The sequence below is a fragment of the Penicillium macrosclerotiorum genome (assembly GCF_028827735.1).
Source record: "Penicillium macrosclerotiorum strain IBT 26536 chromosome Unknown utg000003l_segment0_segment0, whole genome shotgun sequence".
Taxonomy (NCBI): Eukaryota; Fungi; Ascomycota; class Eurotiomycetes; order Eurotiales; family Aspergillaceae; genus Penicillium; species Penicillium macrosclerotiorum.
Window position 1 is genome coordinate 897,902 of NW_026643083.1, and position 16,297 is coordinate 914,198.

Below are 16,297 nucleotides of genomic sequence, written 5' to 3' on the forward strand. Positions count from 1 at the left end.
CCCCAGAGACAATTCATTGCCCGCCGATCCATCCACCATGCCGGTATGTCTTGAGATACTCTGACCGAAACATCTTTGCTTAACTGACTCGTCTCATCCAGGCATATCACTCCATCTTCTTGGAGGACCGCGATGTTCCTGTGATAGGTATGCTGCCCCGCCAACAGCTACACCCCTCACCCCTCTATGCGACATACGGTGCTGCCCTATCAAGATTGGACATTGACATCCCGTTTCTTCATTTCAGGAAACTTCCCTATCTTGCCCCTCCGCACTCGCACTCGTGGCCCCGCCTACACTCTTCCTCCGCTTCCCGCCGACACCCCCGACATTGATGTCTCGCCGGAAAGCGAGTCCTACGATTGCGTCGATGAGATCCTGTCGCTCTTCCGTGCCAACGTCCTGTTCCGCAATTTTGAGATTAATGGTCCAGCCGACCGCATGCTCATCTACGGAACCCTGTTCGTCAGCGAGTGCCTCGGGAAGGTCAAGCCGACGATGACTGCTCGCGAGGCCGAGAAGGTACAATTGCCGGACGCCATGCCAAAATGTCGAGACAGTAGGAAACTAATACGATACCTAATTAGGCTTTGATTAATGCCGCCCTCGACAACTTTGCCATCCCGGGCGATGTGTCCTTCCCGCTCAATCAGGCATTCGAACCCCCACGCGACCGCCAGGATGCGGAGAGCTTGCGGGCGTACGTCAACCTATTCTTCTCCTTGTATCTTCCTATGCAGAACTTCGCACTAATGTCCCTTTTCTATCAGATATATTTCTCAGGTGCGACAGGAGGTTGCTGTGCGGCTACATGCTAGATTATACCCCGGCGGAGAGGGACCTTCGAAGGTACGTTCTGATCAAACCGTCTCACGTAGCCTAACTTGAATCGACGACTGACCTCCTCGCAGTTTTGGCTTAGCTTTACGAAGAGGAAGTTCATGGGCAAGAGCCTGTAAACTGTCACGGCGGTTGTATATTTTTTCTTTAAATTCAGCGCATGAATGGACCTTTTTGCTTTCCCTCTCCCGATTACGTGGCGTTATCAAAGGCGATGTTGTAAAGACCCTGTAGCTGCCAGAGCGGGTCATCGGGCAGCAGTTATGCTCCTTTGTAACCTTTACAATGAATCGAAAATCCAAATGCTCTAACGGGCGATTCCTAGCGCGCCGAACTATACAGGACCGTACCGTGGTGTTTGTACACAAGTTGTGGATCATTATATTCGTACAAGTCTATCTTTTTTTTTGTTGTGGGATATCAATAGTCCGCTGTTGACCTCTAGGATGCCATCTCGACGTCTTTATCACTGGCAGGCGTGGAAGTCGATTCTACCTTGCGCCGTTTCCGAAAAGTGCCTGCGGCTTCGATGCGCGCAGAGGTAGGAATGACCCGGATACCGTGAAAGAGGTAGCCCTCGGCACCACCGCGTCCCATCATGAGAGGGTGCGTCCGGCCCGGTAATACTTGCCATGGGCGAACGCGAGTTCTGTGTAATGTGGGCTGCAGGACAAGGGTCGGGTCAAGTTTGAACTCGTCAAGGAGCGGAGAGAGATCTTTCGACTCGACACTGCCGTCTTCCGACTCAATCTCTCGCTTACGCTGGAGGAATGCTGTACGTCGTGCAGTGGAGTACAGATCTGCGAGCTCGACCAGAGGTTCGATGGTTGGGGAGTAGACGGCGACTGAGGCGGATCCTGAGAGCAGCGGGACCAGGTTTTTCATGATGCCGGCAGGTTCAAGAAGAGTGGCAACGACGAGACCGTCGAAGTTGCCTGCGCGAGCCTCGTCTGTCACGTTCCGAGCCCGCTCCCAGCGGTTACGCTTGAAGAAGTATGTACTGCGCTTGCTGGGCTTTAGCTCAGCTAGCTCAACCGGAGACAGAGTAGGAGGTTCGCTAGATATGATTGGGTCCGCGGTAGGATCTAAGATTTGTAACCACGAAATTGTTTTCAGATGGGTGAAAAGCGGATGAGTTTCGTCAGGGTTGTTAATGTCGAAGCCGAAGTATTTCAAAAGGGTCAGGTTCGGTTGTGAGTATGCGTGGACGAGCGTGATCGTGTTTCCCGATGCTGACATTTGGCGTACGCGAGAGCGCCGACTCGGCCGTGCTGGAGTCTCCTCCATGGTCTCCTTGTCTTCATTTGCATCCTGGGACTCTTCAGTCTCATTGATCTCTTCTTCCTCTTCGTCTTCCGGGTATAAGATTCCCATGCGCTCTGCCATCGCGGCCACAATTAGACCGCCGGTTTCATCAATGACGTAGTATCGGCCGTTCGGTCGAAAATCGGGGAGCGGATCGAATGTAGACTCGCCGCCATGATGCACATTGCCTAAGCATCCCAGCAGGCCGATGTGCTCATCCCGCAGCTCCATAGTCCTTCCCGCATCGCGTTGCTCCAGCAGGTAGTTGGCTAGGATACCAACGTCCATAGGCAGGATGGTAAATCTCCGCAAGTACTTCTTGCGCTTTCGCAAAGTGTATTTCGCGAGTGAAAACGCAGTCTTCTGGTCGATAGCGGTATGCGATTGCATGAGCTTCGCGACGATGTCCTTGCCTGCCCCCGTCGATTCTCTCTTCAGCTCCTCAATTTCCTCGAGAGTTAGCTGCTGGGTTGCGCGGGTGTCGATGACTTCACGATTGGTACGCATCGGGGTCCCCTCTCCCGATTCCGTATCGTCGCCTTCTGCATCCGCCTCGGCCTCTTCAATCAGGGTTTCGGCATGCAGCTCGGTGGCGGAGACGACGCGCAACTGGTAGCCATCCTCTTCGGGGGTGTCGAGTATCTCGAAGGTCAGGTAGAAGGGACGGCCGATAACCTGATTAGTGGCAAAGCCACCATATCTTCCCAGTTGAATTTTGCTATAAATGAGGTCAATCTAGGCTCAGGATCCTTGTCACACGAGACTGCCTTGAGGCTCCAGGAGAAACTTACGTATCGGGAACCAACTTGACAATTCGGGTCTGATCCGAGGGCAATTGAATCACCACGAACTGGTTCGGGCGGATAGATGAATGCATGGTGTCTTAAAGGTCGCAGACCTCTCTCACCGTCAATAAGTTCCGATCTCGTGGAAGTGAACTGAAGCGAACGAGTCGAAGCTCAAAAAAGATTCCCGGCAACTTTTCTTGGCGATCACTTACCAATCATCGTGTGCCGCATGCCCCACATCGCGCGTAGCGATATTCCATTCGCTACAAATACCTAGAGCGAAAACTAAACGTAAATGTAGTAGGATACTGCATGAACTTGCAAAGGTGGGACTGAATGGTATGCAATTATCATTGTGATAATGTCAAATTATCTAAGATTGCTAGCAGGGAGTGTTGAATTATCTCCTACCTCGCTAACTAGCGTGTTACAGCGCTGGGGTTCCGAGTATGCTCGGGATACTATATAAAGTCTATAGGTCTTCGTGATATTCAAATCCTTCTCCTGCTCAATATGCCCCCTAGAGATAGGCACTTCCTACCCTCTATGTGGAAATCAGGAAGCGAAGCCTCAAATTTATGGCAGCAATCCCTGCTTTCCAACGACGCCAGAGCAAGGTTTTTTAAAAGGGAAAAAATACTGCATACGAGATGAACAATCATTTAAATACACTAAAAATCACAGGTTTATGAAGTAATGAAAGTTTAATGTACGCCCAAACTGTATCAAAGATTGGTAAAGTTAGTAGTTTAGCACTCCAAGAACTCCCGTATGTAGAGCATTCCATACTGCTGCATTTTCTTCTTAGGAATCACCCTCGATGTAGCACAGCATTCTTATCTCAAGCTTGGAAATCTTCTTATACTCTGAGACATGTATATGCAAGGAGGCATGGATTTTGGTCAGAAAGAAGCGTAAGCCCGCAGTCTCCAAGACTGATCGTTTGTATGGGTGACATTGGTCTATTTGTTGACGAAAGATTAATTACATACCAAAGGAACGATCACTCTGTGGACATCCATTGGAGTACCGGAGAATCTCACATAAAGGGGCCACTGTCCGATGGCTGGGACGATAAAGGCCGAAATCTGATCACATCAAACATGTCTCAGCTTATTGAGAATCCTTTCAATGCCGTATTGAAAGAGACCAATAACAGTTCGGTAAGACAGGCACAATGCACCGCATTGTCAAAGACTAACAATCGGCTGGAGGTCCATCTCCAAGCGCTTTATCATATGCATCGCGCCACCAGAAATGCAGAGCAAAAGGCACTGATTCTCGACAGTAGCTTCTCGGGATGGCACCTGGATCCTATTCTGATGAAGCTTGAAGGACCATCATTCGATCCTAGCTATGTTGATCCACGAAACAATGCCATCATATGGGCCAGACCTACTCGTTCAATTTTGGACTTGATCGAGATGATACAAAGAAGTCTTTTCAAATATGCGTCAGGTAAGATTATTAAGATGTGTGCATCTGAATATCAGGTGTCAACTGACGGGTATTTAGACCTTTGGCTAGTTCCTAAAGAAAATCTTCACATGACAGCCCTAGAGATTGGGACTTGCTTAACCGTGGCAGAACTCAAGGAAATACATGTTTCATTGAAGGAAATGTTGCCTCAGATTATTGACTATACGCTTTCTCATCGAACAAGGCTGGTCAAGCCACTGATCAGTTACGACCGGTCTGGATTGGCTTTGACTTTTGTTCCTGCGGCCGGTGAGCCGTCTGCTGATCCTTTACGCCCAAAAAGCGACGACCGATACACCTATCACCATCTTCGGCGTGATCTCTATGATATGACCGCCGATACTGGAACGCCGATTCGGGCGCGCTATATAGTCCCGACAGCCCATGTGACTATTGCTCGTTTCATAAACGAGGGAATTTCCTCCAATCAAGGAAATCACATATACGGTGATGTCAAATTCATTAAAGCAAGGCAATTGGTGGATACTATTGAATCTCTCAATAATTCACTTTGTGCAAATTATTGGCCACATCCTTCTCAGAAATGCATTCCAAGAGGTGGAGAATGGATAGTGGGGGAGGAAAAAGGCCTAGAGTATCAAGAAGGCCCAGTGTGGTATGGTCATAACCATTGCGTCGCGATAGGCAAGGGATTTTAGGGAAAATTAGCTTTTATACCCTAGTAACAACTTCTATATGTCCTGTTTATTCTCACCATGAAGTGCCGTCAAAGTTGTTCTTCAAAAGCACATATAAGCATCCTCTGGATCAACAACAAAATCAAAGATAGAAATATTCTCAACAAAGGATGGATAAAGATAGGTTGCCGAGACACTTATTCAAGATTAGCATTTCAGGCGGAGGATGCTTTTGATTTTCCCTTAAAGAAAACTCACTGGACGTGTTCCTTGCAGGACTGGTATTGCTCAAGTGCCGCCCGATTGTCATGATAGCTGACTAACGCAAATTCATAACCGTTACTTCTCTGGATTGGCGTAGTTATAGAGGGACCCCCAACGAGGAGTCGATTATCCTTGACACAGGGTAATTCTTTGAGCTTCTTGAGCTCTGTAACAAATGCCGACTTATGCTGTTCGGTAACACCGGGGATAAACTTGAATAGGACTTGATAATGATTCATATAAGCTAAGTAATCTGGATTCAATGCTTAAATTCTTACCTATATGAACGATGGTCATTTTGACTGTAGAGGAAATATGCGTTTAAAGTGGATGTGATGAAAAGAGAAAGAAAATCGATCACCGTGAAGAGTCTTTTTATGACTAGAAAAATGATAAACTAATTTAGACCAATACAAAGAAGGTACATCATTCGGGGGACTGCTGAAAGATTATGTGGGTTATCAAAGGGCTCATATTGAAAGGGAAAATGTAGTTTGCTTCGAGGAATTCTGACGCAAGGGATACTTGTGTAAGGGATATCTCTTTTGAGGACGATGAATCCACCATTAAAGCTACAGGTTGAGTTAGCCTCAGATGGGATCCGATTCGTCCACATCGCATTTACATTGTTGAAATATTTATTCACCACTGTTTATCGAAACCTCCAGTCAAATAGAAAAGAGAAAAAAAATACCATCTCCCTTATCTGAATCTCCTCAAGAGCTATCCTGATCTCCGTATACACTATTATTTCTCTATATCATTAATCTATCTGGTTCCTTGCCTAGTGTTACATGTAGACAAGAAGCCACCGATTATGCTGGGACCCCCATATTTCCCTGTGCGTCCCGCCATTACAAGAATGCTCAATTCCTCGCTAGTTTTATAAGGTATCCCGCGTAGACTCGGAACATCGCGCCATGACACACTAGTCATCGAGGTAGGAGATATTTCAGACACCTTGCCAGATAGTTCACATAGTTAGACAGCATCAAATGAATCCTCGTATACCACTAGGCCCTACCTTCATAAGCTCATATAGTATCCTACTATATTAACATCATCACCTTGCATTGGCACAACTATACTACGAGTGACAGGTGGCGCATCTACGCGTCAATACCACACCTTACGAGCACTCTAACCTCAAGACAAAGTATGGAGTAGTCAAAGACGGCCGTAATGAATGAAGGGCTAGACATTCCCTTCTCTTGCCTGAAGTCTCTTTACCAGCTCTGGGACCTATGGATAGACATGGGAATATAGTACCCTTTTTATTCCTTGATTCAATACCGATTCAATATTGATATTTATTCTTTCCTTATCTAACCAGCAGGCTACTACCTTGCATGTAGTACTCGAACAACATAGCTCTTGCTTCCGTTACAAAAGGCGCCTACATAGCCATTACGCCGCGGGTTAGGTTGCATTCATTAGCTTAGAAGAGTTAATCATTTACTTGATCCCGAGAAGTCTATTTTCTTTTCCCGAGCTCATTGTTGAAGACCTATATTGGTGCAAGCCAGGCTACGAGACATAGCCGAGGTGGCTTTGGAGATGCAGAAACAATATAGCAGATGGAAACCAATATCAATCTCAACCTTTGAATTTACATTTATGGTATAGGGAAAACCTAAATAGGCGAGAACCTTTACTAAGGTGAGATTCTGGAGGCATTTTTCTCCAATGGGCCAGGAAAAAAGGTGCTGCTTGTGGTGTGCACACATTAAATCTCCTTCCAAGTTACCGAGTCAGAGAGAATTGCCAGCCATCTTAAACCAAAAAGCACACCCCATGATTTGCATTAGGCTTTCTGGTTTGTGAGCTGCGATGTTTGAGAGGACCAGTATCACTTACCTCCAGGTACTATTAGTGCCTTACACCCCCCACCCCTTTGGGTTGTGGGTGTGCCACAGTCTTTTCGATTCACAAAGTCTTTTCGGATTCTTCTCACCACCCTATTACTTACTAGTTGTCCCTTATATATCTACAAAGAAAATATTCACTTCTTGGCGTGCTTTCTCTACTCTTTCTAGTGCTATATCTTGATTCTGTGTAGGATCTGGCGGTGGTGATGTTCCATACGCTTTCTTCCACTGCTTCCTCAACCGCTTCCGCTCTGCCTCTGCTTCCTTATCTTTTCTCTTGGTAATAGAACGATTCGCATTTCTAATAGAGAGCGCTCCTGTCTTGCTAAGCGGTGTTTTGACCTGGCGCCTAGTGATTGGGCGCTGTAGTGTTTGTTGAGCTTCCCTAATCTTGCGAACTATGTTACTTGCTATCTGGAGATTCTCTATAGCAATCTTGTTATGATGAAATAGGTGATCAAGATTGCGTTGCTGTCGCGGTGTAAGATCTTCTTGTTGATATCTAGCAATCTTTGAGCGTCTCTAAGTCAATTTTCTTCAGTCCCCCAAGATCTCTGTTTGCCCCTCCTGGTGGCCAGCCTGAGCCACAATAGCATACCTGGATCATACAGTCGCATCTTTGCCTAGTCTGTAACAGTTAACTTTCACGTTCCAAATCATCCCCGACACTCAAACAGCGCAGAATTCACTTCCAGTCTCTTTGTGGGGTATTATCAATTTCCTTTTTGAGCCTTCTTGGGGTTCGACGACTACTACTCCGGCCATGACTATTACGAACAAAAAGGAATACGTTCGACTTGAAGCAAGGGGAGTTCTTACTAGAAAAAAAATCAATTTCTACTGAAAAAATACACATTCTTTTAGCGCCCGAGTGGATACTCAAGAAGAGCTCCGTTGATTGACGACCAAGGCCTCGCCGTAGAGACTAATGTCATATCCATGCTCCTCGAGGTAAGCCTTGAAACGAGCATCCTCGGTCTCCAGCTCCCGGGACATATCCGGAATCAAGAACCAGGCAATAAGGCCACCGACGACGGTGAAGGCGGAGCCAATCAAAAAGACAGCCTGCTGGCCCTTTGCTGTGCTGTCAAAGGAGTTCTGGATCGGGGTGAAAACTTCCGTGCCAATGGAGGCACCGGCTTTGCCGACGGCAGCTGCAAATCCAAGGAAATGGCCGCGAAGGGGAGTTGGAAATGATTCTGCGGCGCAAAGGAACGTAGAAACGCCAGGTCCCATCTCACCAAGGGCCTGGAAGATGCCGTACATCACGACAAAGAGAGGGAAGACGCTTTGGATAGGTTGCAAGGCACCACCCAGGATAAAGCCCCAGATTGCCCACAGCATGAAGCCAAGAGTCATGTTCTGCTTGCGACCAATGCGGTCCATGAGGAGTCCGCCCAAGATGCAGCCAGGGAGATAGAAGCAGTTAATCACAGTCTACAAATAAAATGTTAGTGAGACAGATTTTACTCCAATTAGAAAGAGACATACTCCATATCCAATATTTTGAACTGTTGTGTTGTTCGGGTTCAGTTGCTCGACAATTGTCGAGGAAAACAGACCAAACGGGTAGGTCACAAAGTCATAACAAAACCACGCCAAAGCTTTAGTTCGTCAAATTAGGTCAGTTCAAGCATTTAAAAAGGTTGAGAGCGAGCATAAAACTTACATGTACCAAGCATGGGCTTCCAATAACGCTTGAGGACTAGCCAGTAAGGGTAATGCGACTTGATGGCATGCTTCTTGTATTGAGTAGAGTTTATCATGCGGATACGGAAAAAGCAGATGGAAATCGGGAGCTATTGTACGATTAGCAGAGATTCGGGGTTAAGATTTTCCTGCAATCTGGGCTGCTGAGTATACTTACCACAATTCCCAGGCCGAAAGTAATTCTCCAGACCCCCTCTGTGCTCTGTTGATTATAGCAGGCCAAGACAATGAGGGCCACTATACCTGCCGCGACGAATCCCTATTTAATTTCGATTTGTCAATATTGAAAAACTTGCCCGTGGAGGTTCTACAGTACGTACCAGATCCACAGCGAAGTCAGTGGTCATTGCTACCAAGAAACCACGACGCTTGCGCAGCTGTGTCGTCTCGTCTGCGGCCTCGGTGGCACTTGTGGCGCAAACGGGATATTCTCCGCCGGCACCAAAGCCTGCGATACCTCGTGCAACAATCATCATCCAGAACATTCTAAAGTTTGTCAAGATTAGAGTTCATTTTTTGAAACAAATCGTCAAAGAGGGGCCGCATACCCAAGTTCAGATTTCCCGTGCGCTGCGGTGGCCAGCACGATACCCAGGATCAAGAAGGCTGTTGCGGCAATGACACCAGTCCGACGGCCAATGCGGTCGATGAGGACACCGAAAAAAAGCATGCCAAAGATCTCTCCAATGAGGTAGGAGTTTGACAGGCGCGATTTGATGGTTGAGGACATGCCGCTCATGTAACTATTGAAGGGATCTGTTAATAGAGGTCCAATGTAACGACAGCACCCGAAACCAAACACTCACAGGACCGAAAAGAGCGGCTCCATATAGCCAACTATAAAAGCAAGTTAGATTGATTGATTCAATTGTCGCAGCAATGGAGCTTTTTTTGCATTTTGTTTCAAGAACAAGACATACTAATCTGGGCATTGTAGCCATCGCTGAAGAGCGCCAGGCCAGAAACGACAACATTGAGAACTCCAGAGCGTTTCTTCTCGGGCTGAGTCTCTTCGAGATCCCAGTTCTCTTCGGCATGCTGTCCCTTGTCCCTTTCCATCTTCATGACGGAATCGCTTGGTGAAGCTTCCATCTTGCCGGCACGTTGAAGGTGGAGAGCAGCAGAAAGGAGAGGACGGAGGACAGAGGAAGAAGAACAGCCTGCGGAGATTTTGAGATCGTCCTGGTCTCGGAGGAAGCTACAATTTGTATGTCCACGCTGCCATCCCCGACAGCTTCTGTCTAGATGCAACCCCTCGGGGCTTTGTATGCAGATTGATCCAATGATAGACGAGGCTGCATGCACGCCAGCAGCGATAACGATCGTCGGTGCGAAGTGCGAGTGTCAACGGGTTCCACTATGGATCCAGAGGAGCAGGTCGAGGCTCGGCGCGACAGGCATGCCGGGACCATCGAGGTACAGAGCGGCGCACATGGCGATGATGGCCGGGAAGTTCCGACCGAATCCTTCTTTTCTTGCGCGTTGCAGTATCTGATTCTCCAAACTCTTCACTCTCCGCAGCGAGAGGACGCCTCAGAGCGGGATCCACAGCGGGGACCGGTCCGGCAGCGCAGCGCCAATCATTTGGCCCATGTGCTGATAACCCGGCGTTACCACTGGCTGCTGACCATTCAGACGAGCCCGATCCATCCAGGGAACTATAAAGAGGCCTTAAACTGGCTAAACAACTAAACAACTCCATCCGTGCACGGGGCCGTCCCTGAGGTGGGGATCTCGGTGCGAAGCGCGAGAGTGTCGATGACTCTGTGAATGGCACGAGGGACCCGGCGATAAGCGCCATTTGAGGATCTATAAAACGCAAGCAACGACAGATGCCAATCCCACCAGCACGTTCCTCCCTCCATTCCCCTCTTCTCTCCTTGGTTGTTTTATATTCCATATCTGCATTCTTTTTTTCTCCCCATTCTTGGACTTGATTGGGTTTCTGTCTGCAGCATGGACAACTACCACTACGCATTGACCGCCGAGCAGCTCCAGAGCTTCCAGGAGCGCGGCTATCTGCTCGTGCCCGGGTTCTTCAAAGGCGACGAGGTCGAGCTCCTGCAGCAATGGGCCCAGGAGGTGCATGACTTGCCGCGGACCCCCGGAGTGCCCTGGATGCCGTATGAGGAGGTCAATGGTCAAGGCGACCGGGTCTTGTGCCGAACAGAGAACTTCGCCAACAGCCACCTGGGATTCGACAGTTTTCTTCGTGGCCAGCGTGCGACGAGTACGTTGCAGCAGCTAGCGGGCGAGGACATGCTGTTGTTCAAGGAAAAGATCAACTACAAGCTTGCTGGAAGTGGTGAGTGGAAGCCAATATCGAACATACTCCTCGGACCCACTTTGTGAGCCTTCTTACTCACTATATTTTCAATTTCATCAGGCGGCTTTGACCCGCATATTGATGCCAACGCATACACTCACGTCAAGAACATCAAACACTTGACGATCTTAGCCGCCGTGGATACGATGAACGCGGCTAACGGCGGCCTGGAAGTGGTCAACGGCAGCCACCGCATGGAGGTGCCTCTAGGCGAGGATCGTTGCATTGAACCCGCCTGGGTCAAGAGTCAAACTTGGACCCCCTGTGATCTCCAGCCAGGTAAGTCACTTCATTCATATCGTAGGTTGGAAAATGAGACTGAGGTTCTGAACGCTAGGTGATATCTTGGTCTTCGGATCCTATTTGGCCCATCGCAGCGGTGCCAACACCAGCTCCAAGGCCCGTCGCGCCATCTACGCGACTTACAACTGTGCCGCTGAGGGAGATCTGCATGATCAGTACTATGAAGACCGGCAAAAGCTGTGGCCGGCGACCCATATGCGAAAGCAGGGCGAGTCGTATGAGGCGGGGCGAGTGCGTTACGCCTTTGGCACCCCTATGTTGACAGTAGATCCGAACGCCAAGGCACAAGCTGTGCCGGCAGTTTAGGTTTTCTTTGAGATATAATCACCATAGCTAGCAAAAAAAAGTAGAAGAAGCTGGAGGAGAAAAGAAAGGGAAAGAGGAAATTTCATTATTCCCAATGTAGGCAGTGCTAGGCTATTGATACCACACCGGCCAGAGGGAGACATGTAAAAATAGATGACAATGAAGAAATAGAAGTCTTTTTGATTATATGTTTAAAAGAAGCTCGGTTTACAGAAGTAGAATTTGGAAGAAGCTAAGATTGTCAGGAATATGAAATCTCGGATGTATGAAGGACCATAAATTCAATTTCATCCAAGTTTGTCTGATCCATAGTGTGGTTCACGTACAAAAGGCCGGGAGTTTGGAACCTCCAGTACATAAAAGGGCGGGATTCCCCCTCCCCGCTCATTTTTTTCTCTTTCGCTAAATTCTTGTTAAGTCTTCTGGCTTTTGCCCATTTCGATAGTTGACTTCAAATTTTCCACTGTCCTCAATTTTGAACTTGTCTCCGTGTCTTCTTCTGTCATAATGGAGTCACTATCGCCATCCACTAAGGCCGACAGGCTAGTGAGTGCTCTGGAGCAGTATGGCCAGGGCGACTATATTGGCGAGTCCATCAGCCAACTAGAGCACTGTTTGCAGGCAGCTCATCAGGCCCAGAAATCTGGTAGGATTTTGGTTCGTTGCAAGTTTATATAGCATTGATGCTAAAATTTTATCCCATAGGTGCTGATGATGAGCTGGTGATTGCAGCTCTGCTCCATGACATTGGCCAAATCATTCCCTTGGAATCAACTAAGGAGGTTCGCATGAATCTTCGGGGAAGTACGGAGAACGTGGGCCGTGTAGGCCACGAGGCCATTGGCGCTGCATACCTTCAATCCTTGGGATTCAGTCAAACAGTCTGCAAGCTTGTAAACAGTCATGTTGCAGCCAAAAGGTGCTTCCCCTTGCAGTCCCGAAACCGTGTTTGATGGTAGACCTGACAAATTTATGTGTAGATACCTTACTGCCATCAATCGTGCATACTACGACTCTTTATCCTCAGCTTCACAACGTTCCTTGGCCTTTCAAGGAGGTCCGTTTCAAGGATCTGAGCTGGAAGAATTTGAACGAGACCCGCTCCGGGAGTCAATGGTTTCGCTCAGGCTGTGGGACGATGCAGCCAAGTTGGAGGGTGTAGAAGACACCACCCCACGCGCGCGAACTTATTTGGACATGATTACTGCCCACTTGACACACGAGACATCGCTGTAGGAAACTGACTTGAGAGAAAAATCATGAAATTACTGTTGTAATGGGCAGCTGGCTGTATTTCTTTTCATTACTGTCTAAGGTCCAATTCGTTTATATGTACTCTTTGCCAGCTTGTATTCGGTGTTCATACATGCACAATCAGACTCAGATATGGAGCAGAATATGTTTTTTTTACGATTCCGATATATGTCCTCTTCGGCCATCTGCTATCTTGTCAAGGTGGCCATTGAACACGGACCGAGGCCGACCCAAGAGTTCGGCCAATCCCCGCACTTGAATTCCCCCTCTCGTTTCCATGCCGCTGCGAAATGGCGACAGTCTCGACGGCTAAGCTCCGGACTAGAACCGGCTGTATGCAATGTGAGCAAGGCTTTCATGGCCATAGACTGACATTGTCATTGTGATTAACCATTTCAAGGTCGGAAACGCCGCAAGAAGTGCGACGAGTCGCGCCCACGGTGCACTGGCTGCGCCCGGAATGGCCTCCACTGTGAATGGCCGTCTGGCATGGAAGTCACAGATGGACGTAGAACCCGACGACTTCAGAGCTCAGTTCAGCCATCCTTATATCGTCCTTCACACTCAGGGCTGGGACTGTTTGATATAGAGTTGCCGCCGCCAGTCTCCATGCCACCGCCATTTCAACTCCAAGAACACTGCTATCTCTATCGGTATTTTGCTTCCAAAGTCCTTCCACGGATGGTAAGAAAAAGATCACTTTCAAGGTATATGGACCAGAACTATATGCTTCAACTGGCCCTGGAATTTTACCCCCTGATGGGTGCCTTGGTATCGGTCGCAGGGATGGAGCTGGCTTCACCGTCGGGCTGGCCGGTCCATCGAGCAATAGAGAGCTATATTCAAACCATTCAGGGCCTGCAGGAGGTCCTCTCCCGAAAGGAACTCATTATAGAAGATGCTCTTCTGGCGACGGTAGTCACACTGTCCGTGTTTGAGGTAGGCACCTACCAACTAAGCTATCTTCCCTCCTGCATATTTCGGTGTCCTCATAGCAGAAGAAGACAATGATGGAAATTAACCCAACTCTAGAACTCTCGAAAAGATGTTCCGCCCAATGTCAGACCGCATGTCATGGCTTCAAGTGCCATCCTTACGAACCGTCGCCCGCGATGGCCAAGGTGCCCTCAGGCGCCTGCGGTATTCGATCGAATATGCGTGGAGTCTTTCGTATATCACGCATCATTGATGATGATATTTGAACCATCCCTTGATGTACTATCTGACTCGCATGAAGCTTCCAAATTGCATCTCTACTTCTCTGATCCGACACACGGCAGCTTGGCAGAGACACAGTCGGCCGTGGCAACACAGCCTATTCTTCATGTGCCGTACAAATTCTTTATCTTGATTGCAGATATCACCAAGCTGGCTCGTATCTCATATGCGTTGAATGACAGCGAAATATTCAAGTGGAACCAGCTGAACCATCAATTCCGCTACTGGGCCGACTGTATGCGAGCAAGTGAAGAGGTCGTGGAAACTCTATTTGTTCTAGCTATGGAAATTTTGCTTTCAAAAATGAACCCTTTCCTATTCCCCGAGGAGATCGAGAGAGTGATCGAGGCCTGTTTTGAACAAGCCTCTCAACTTATTCCTCTTTTGGATACAAGTTCTCATTTCACGAGCTTTCTCCTCTGGCCGTTGACTATTTTGGGGGCTGTGGCCTACCGTCCGTGCGAGAAAGACCTGATGCAGAAGTCGATATCGCATTTAACCACGGCACAATCTGGAGGCCAGGCGGTATGGGTTTTGCGAAGACTTCAAAATATCTGGCCCTGTGAAAGAGATTCTGAGACCGGTGATTGTCGGCGATACAGGACTATGGGGCTGCAGGCGCTATTGAATGGAACAACATGATGTGATGAATTCGGGATGACTAGTACGCTTTGTTTCGTTCTACTAATTTCTTTGCAAGATCAAATTGCAGGGACCGCCGTGATCCTGTGATCAAATATAGCCAAATCTTGCAATATCCAGACTTTAACAAGTATCTAGCATCTCAGAAAGGGCGGCCTTTTCGTCCGAAGTAATGGTCAGTTTATAGTAGGTCTTGACTTGGACCCACATCTCCGCGTAGGTGCAATAATATGATTCTACTTCTCATTAGCTTGACAATTGTAGCACGGTGAAAGTCAATCATATTCTTACCCAGCGGCGGCTTCCATTCCTCAGGCCCCTTGTCACCCTTTGATTCGTTAACATTGTCAGTCACAGCCAGTAACTGCGGATGTGTGAGATCATTGGCGAAAGACTGCCGTTGAGCGGTTGTCCACTCGGAGGCACCGGACTACTCTCGATTATCAGCACTGCACATAGCCAAAAAAATTATCGAAAGAGGCTAGGTACCTTCCACGCATTTGAGAGCGGAACAAGATGGTCAATGTCCACATCGCTCGATTGAGTCCACGTCGCTCCATCATACGGGGAGACCCATGTGCCACTGGTCGTGGTGCAACCGCTAGAGCTTTGTACTACGTTGGTTCCATCGCGCTTGAGGACAACATCACGCGTATCACAGCTCCTACAAAGTTTTCGATTAATACCTTCTTGGTCGACACAAGAGACATGAAGGAAAATGGAAGATTCACCCATTCTGCGTAATCCAGTGTGGGAACTTGTCACGAGAATACCCATCCTGTGAACCCTGGGCTGCAACTGTGAGCGACGCCAGCTCACTCTTGGCGGTTGAAGCAGAGGGAATATCTGGTGGCGTAGGTTCAGGCAAAGGCAAGCTGGCAATCAGGATGGGATGAACTATTATCAGGCTCACTAGGGCCTTTTTCATCTGAAAGAAGCCCATTATTATTGACTGCTCAAACTGTATGGTGTGCTTCGGCTTCCTTTAGGTGGTGGAAGATATGAGGTAAAATACCAGCCAACGATTTTCAAGCCCCAAGGAGGAATGTGAAAGTGTAAATACTTCCACTTTCCCCTGATATGAGAACGGGAGTCAAGAACTCTATATAGTGTTATGCGCTGGAGTATCCCGACGGGATTCCGCATTTCGAGACCCTGAACGGCCGGGAGTTGCTTGTTTCGGGTTCTGATGCAGAGTAACATCGGTCGCGCCCAGGTCTTGGCTGTTTGCTTGGCGCTGCAAAACGGGGTTCATATCGCCTTGCAAGTGGGCAATCTGGGCTGTGCGATTGGCAGCTGTTCAATTCGATCGCCTGTCCCTGAATCTACAGATACCACCTGCATGAAACTTGAGCT

At 48.2% G+C, this 16,297-nt stretch overlaps 11 protein-coding genes across 11 annotated transcripts; 7 read left to right on the top strand and 4 right to left on the bottom strand.

Annotated features, from left to right (window-relative positions):
* Positions 1–37: 37 nt before the first annotated feature.
* N7462_003218 (actin-related protein 2/3 complex subunit 3) lies at positions 38–959 on the top strand (the record flags this gene model as incomplete). Its single annotated transcript, XM_057074944.1, has 6 exons — positions 38–43; positions 102–147; positions 248–522; positions 588–700; positions 771–849; positions 912–959. The coding sequence occupies 6 exons, from the start codon at positions 38–40 to the stop codon at positions 957–959; spliced, it is 567 nt and encodes a 188-aa protein (XP_056934449.1).
* Positions 960–1,281: 322 nt separating this feature from the next.
* trm6 (tRNA 1-methyladenosine methyltransferase subunit GCD10) lies at positions 1,282–3,022 on the bottom strand (the record flags this gene model as incomplete). The annotated part of the gene is made up of 2 exons (XM_057074945.1): positions 1,282–2,863; positions 2,937–3,022. The coding sequence occupies 2 exons, from the start codon at positions 3,020–3,022 to the stop codon at positions 1,282–1,284; spliced, it is 1,668 nt and encodes a 555-aa protein (XP_056934450.1).
* A 1,014-nt stretch (positions 3,023–4,036) lies between these two features.
* On the top strand, positions 4,037–4,745 carry N7462_003220 (uncharacterized protein; the record flags this gene model as incomplete). The annotated part of the gene is made up of 4 exons (XM_057074946.1): positions 4,037–4,096; positions 4,148–4,391; positions 4,449–4,661; positions 4,696–4,745. 4 exons carry the CDS (start codon positions 4,037–4,039, stop codon positions 4,743–4,745), a joined length of 567 nt encoding a protein of 188 aa, XP_056934451.1.
* A 559-nt stretch (positions 4,746–5,304) lies between these two features.
* On the bottom strand, positions 5,305–5,611 carry N7462_003221 (Dabb family protein; the record flags this gene model as incomplete). The annotated part of the gene is made up of 2 exons (XM_057074947.1): positions 5,305–5,537; positions 5,593–5,611. 2 exons carry the CDS (start codon positions 5,609–5,611, stop codon positions 5,305–5,307), a joined length of 252 nt encoding a protein of 83 aa, XP_056934452.1.
* Positions 5,612–8,061: 2,450 nt separating this feature from the next.
* Positions 8,062–9,984, bottom strand: N7462_003222 (uncharacterized protein; the record flags this gene model as incomplete). The annotated part of the gene is made up of 8 exons (XM_057074948.1): positions 8,062–8,619; positions 8,674–8,786; positions 8,852–8,981; positions 9,050–9,151; positions 9,213–9,378; positions 9,441–9,635; positions 9,699–9,729; positions 9,813–9,984. The coding sequence occupies 8 exons, from the start codon at positions 9,982–9,984 to the stop codon at positions 8,062–8,064; spliced, it is 1,467 nt and encodes a 488-aa protein (XP_056934453.1).
* A 267-nt stretch (positions 9,985–10,251) lies between these two features.
* N7462_003223 (uncharacterized protein) lies at positions 10,252–10,584 on the top strand (the record flags this gene model as incomplete). The annotated part of the gene is made up of 1 exon (XM_057074949.1): positions 10,252–10,584. One exon carries the CDS (start codon positions 10,252–10,254, stop codon positions 10,582–10,584), a length of 333 nt encoding a protein of 110 aa, XP_056934454.1.
* Positions 10,585–10,848: 264 nt separating this feature from the next.
* Positions 10,849–11,827, top strand: N7462_003224 (phytanoyl-CoA dioxygenase family protein; the record flags this gene model as incomplete). Its single annotated transcript, XM_057074950.1, has 3 exons — positions 10,849–11,197; positions 11,279–11,497; positions 11,556–11,827. The coding sequence occupies 3 exons, from the start codon at positions 10,849–10,851 to the stop codon at positions 11,825–11,827; spliced, it is 840 nt and encodes a 279-aa protein (XP_056934455.1).
* Positions 11,828–12,334: 507 nt separating this feature from the next.
* On the top strand, positions 12,335–13,063 carry N7462_003225 (HD domain-containing protein; the record flags this gene model as incomplete). Its single annotated transcript, XM_057074951.1, has 3 exons — positions 12,335–12,473; positions 12,533–12,746; positions 12,808–13,063. 3 exons carry the CDS (start codon positions 12,335–12,337, stop codon positions 13,061–13,063), a joined length of 609 nt encoding a protein of 202 aa, XP_056934456.1.
* A 186-nt stretch (positions 13,064–13,249) lies between these two features.
* N7462_003226 (uncharacterized protein) lies at positions 13,250–13,670 on the top strand (the record flags this gene model as incomplete). Its single annotated transcript, XM_057074952.1, has 2 exons — positions 13,250–13,414; positions 13,482–13,670. The coding sequence occupies 2 exons, from the start codon at positions 13,250–13,252 to the stop codon at positions 13,668–13,670; spliced, it is 354 nt and encodes a 117-aa protein (XP_056934457.1).
* Positions 13,671–13,690: 20 nt separating this feature from the next.
* Positions 13,691–14,941, top strand: N7462_003227 (fungal Zn binuclear cluster domain-containing protein; the record flags this gene model as incomplete). Its single annotated transcript, XM_057074953.1, has 3 exons — positions 13,691–13,765; positions 13,802–14,020; positions 14,114–14,941. The coding sequence occupies 3 exons, from the start codon at positions 13,691–13,693 to the stop codon at positions 14,939–14,941; spliced, it is 1,122 nt and encodes a 373-aa protein (XP_056934458.1).
* Positions 14,942–15,064: 123 nt separating this feature from the next.
* On the bottom strand, positions 15,065–15,884 carry N7462_003228 (HNH endonuclease family protein; the record flags this gene model as incomplete). The annotated part of the gene is made up of 4 exons (XM_057074954.1): positions 15,065–15,177; positions 15,233–15,371; positions 15,431–15,605; positions 15,673–15,884. The coding sequence occupies 4 exons, from the start codon at positions 15,882–15,884 to the stop codon at positions 15,065–15,067; spliced, it is 639 nt and encodes a 212-aa protein (XP_056934459.1).
* Positions 15,885–16,297: the final 413 nt, after the last annotated feature.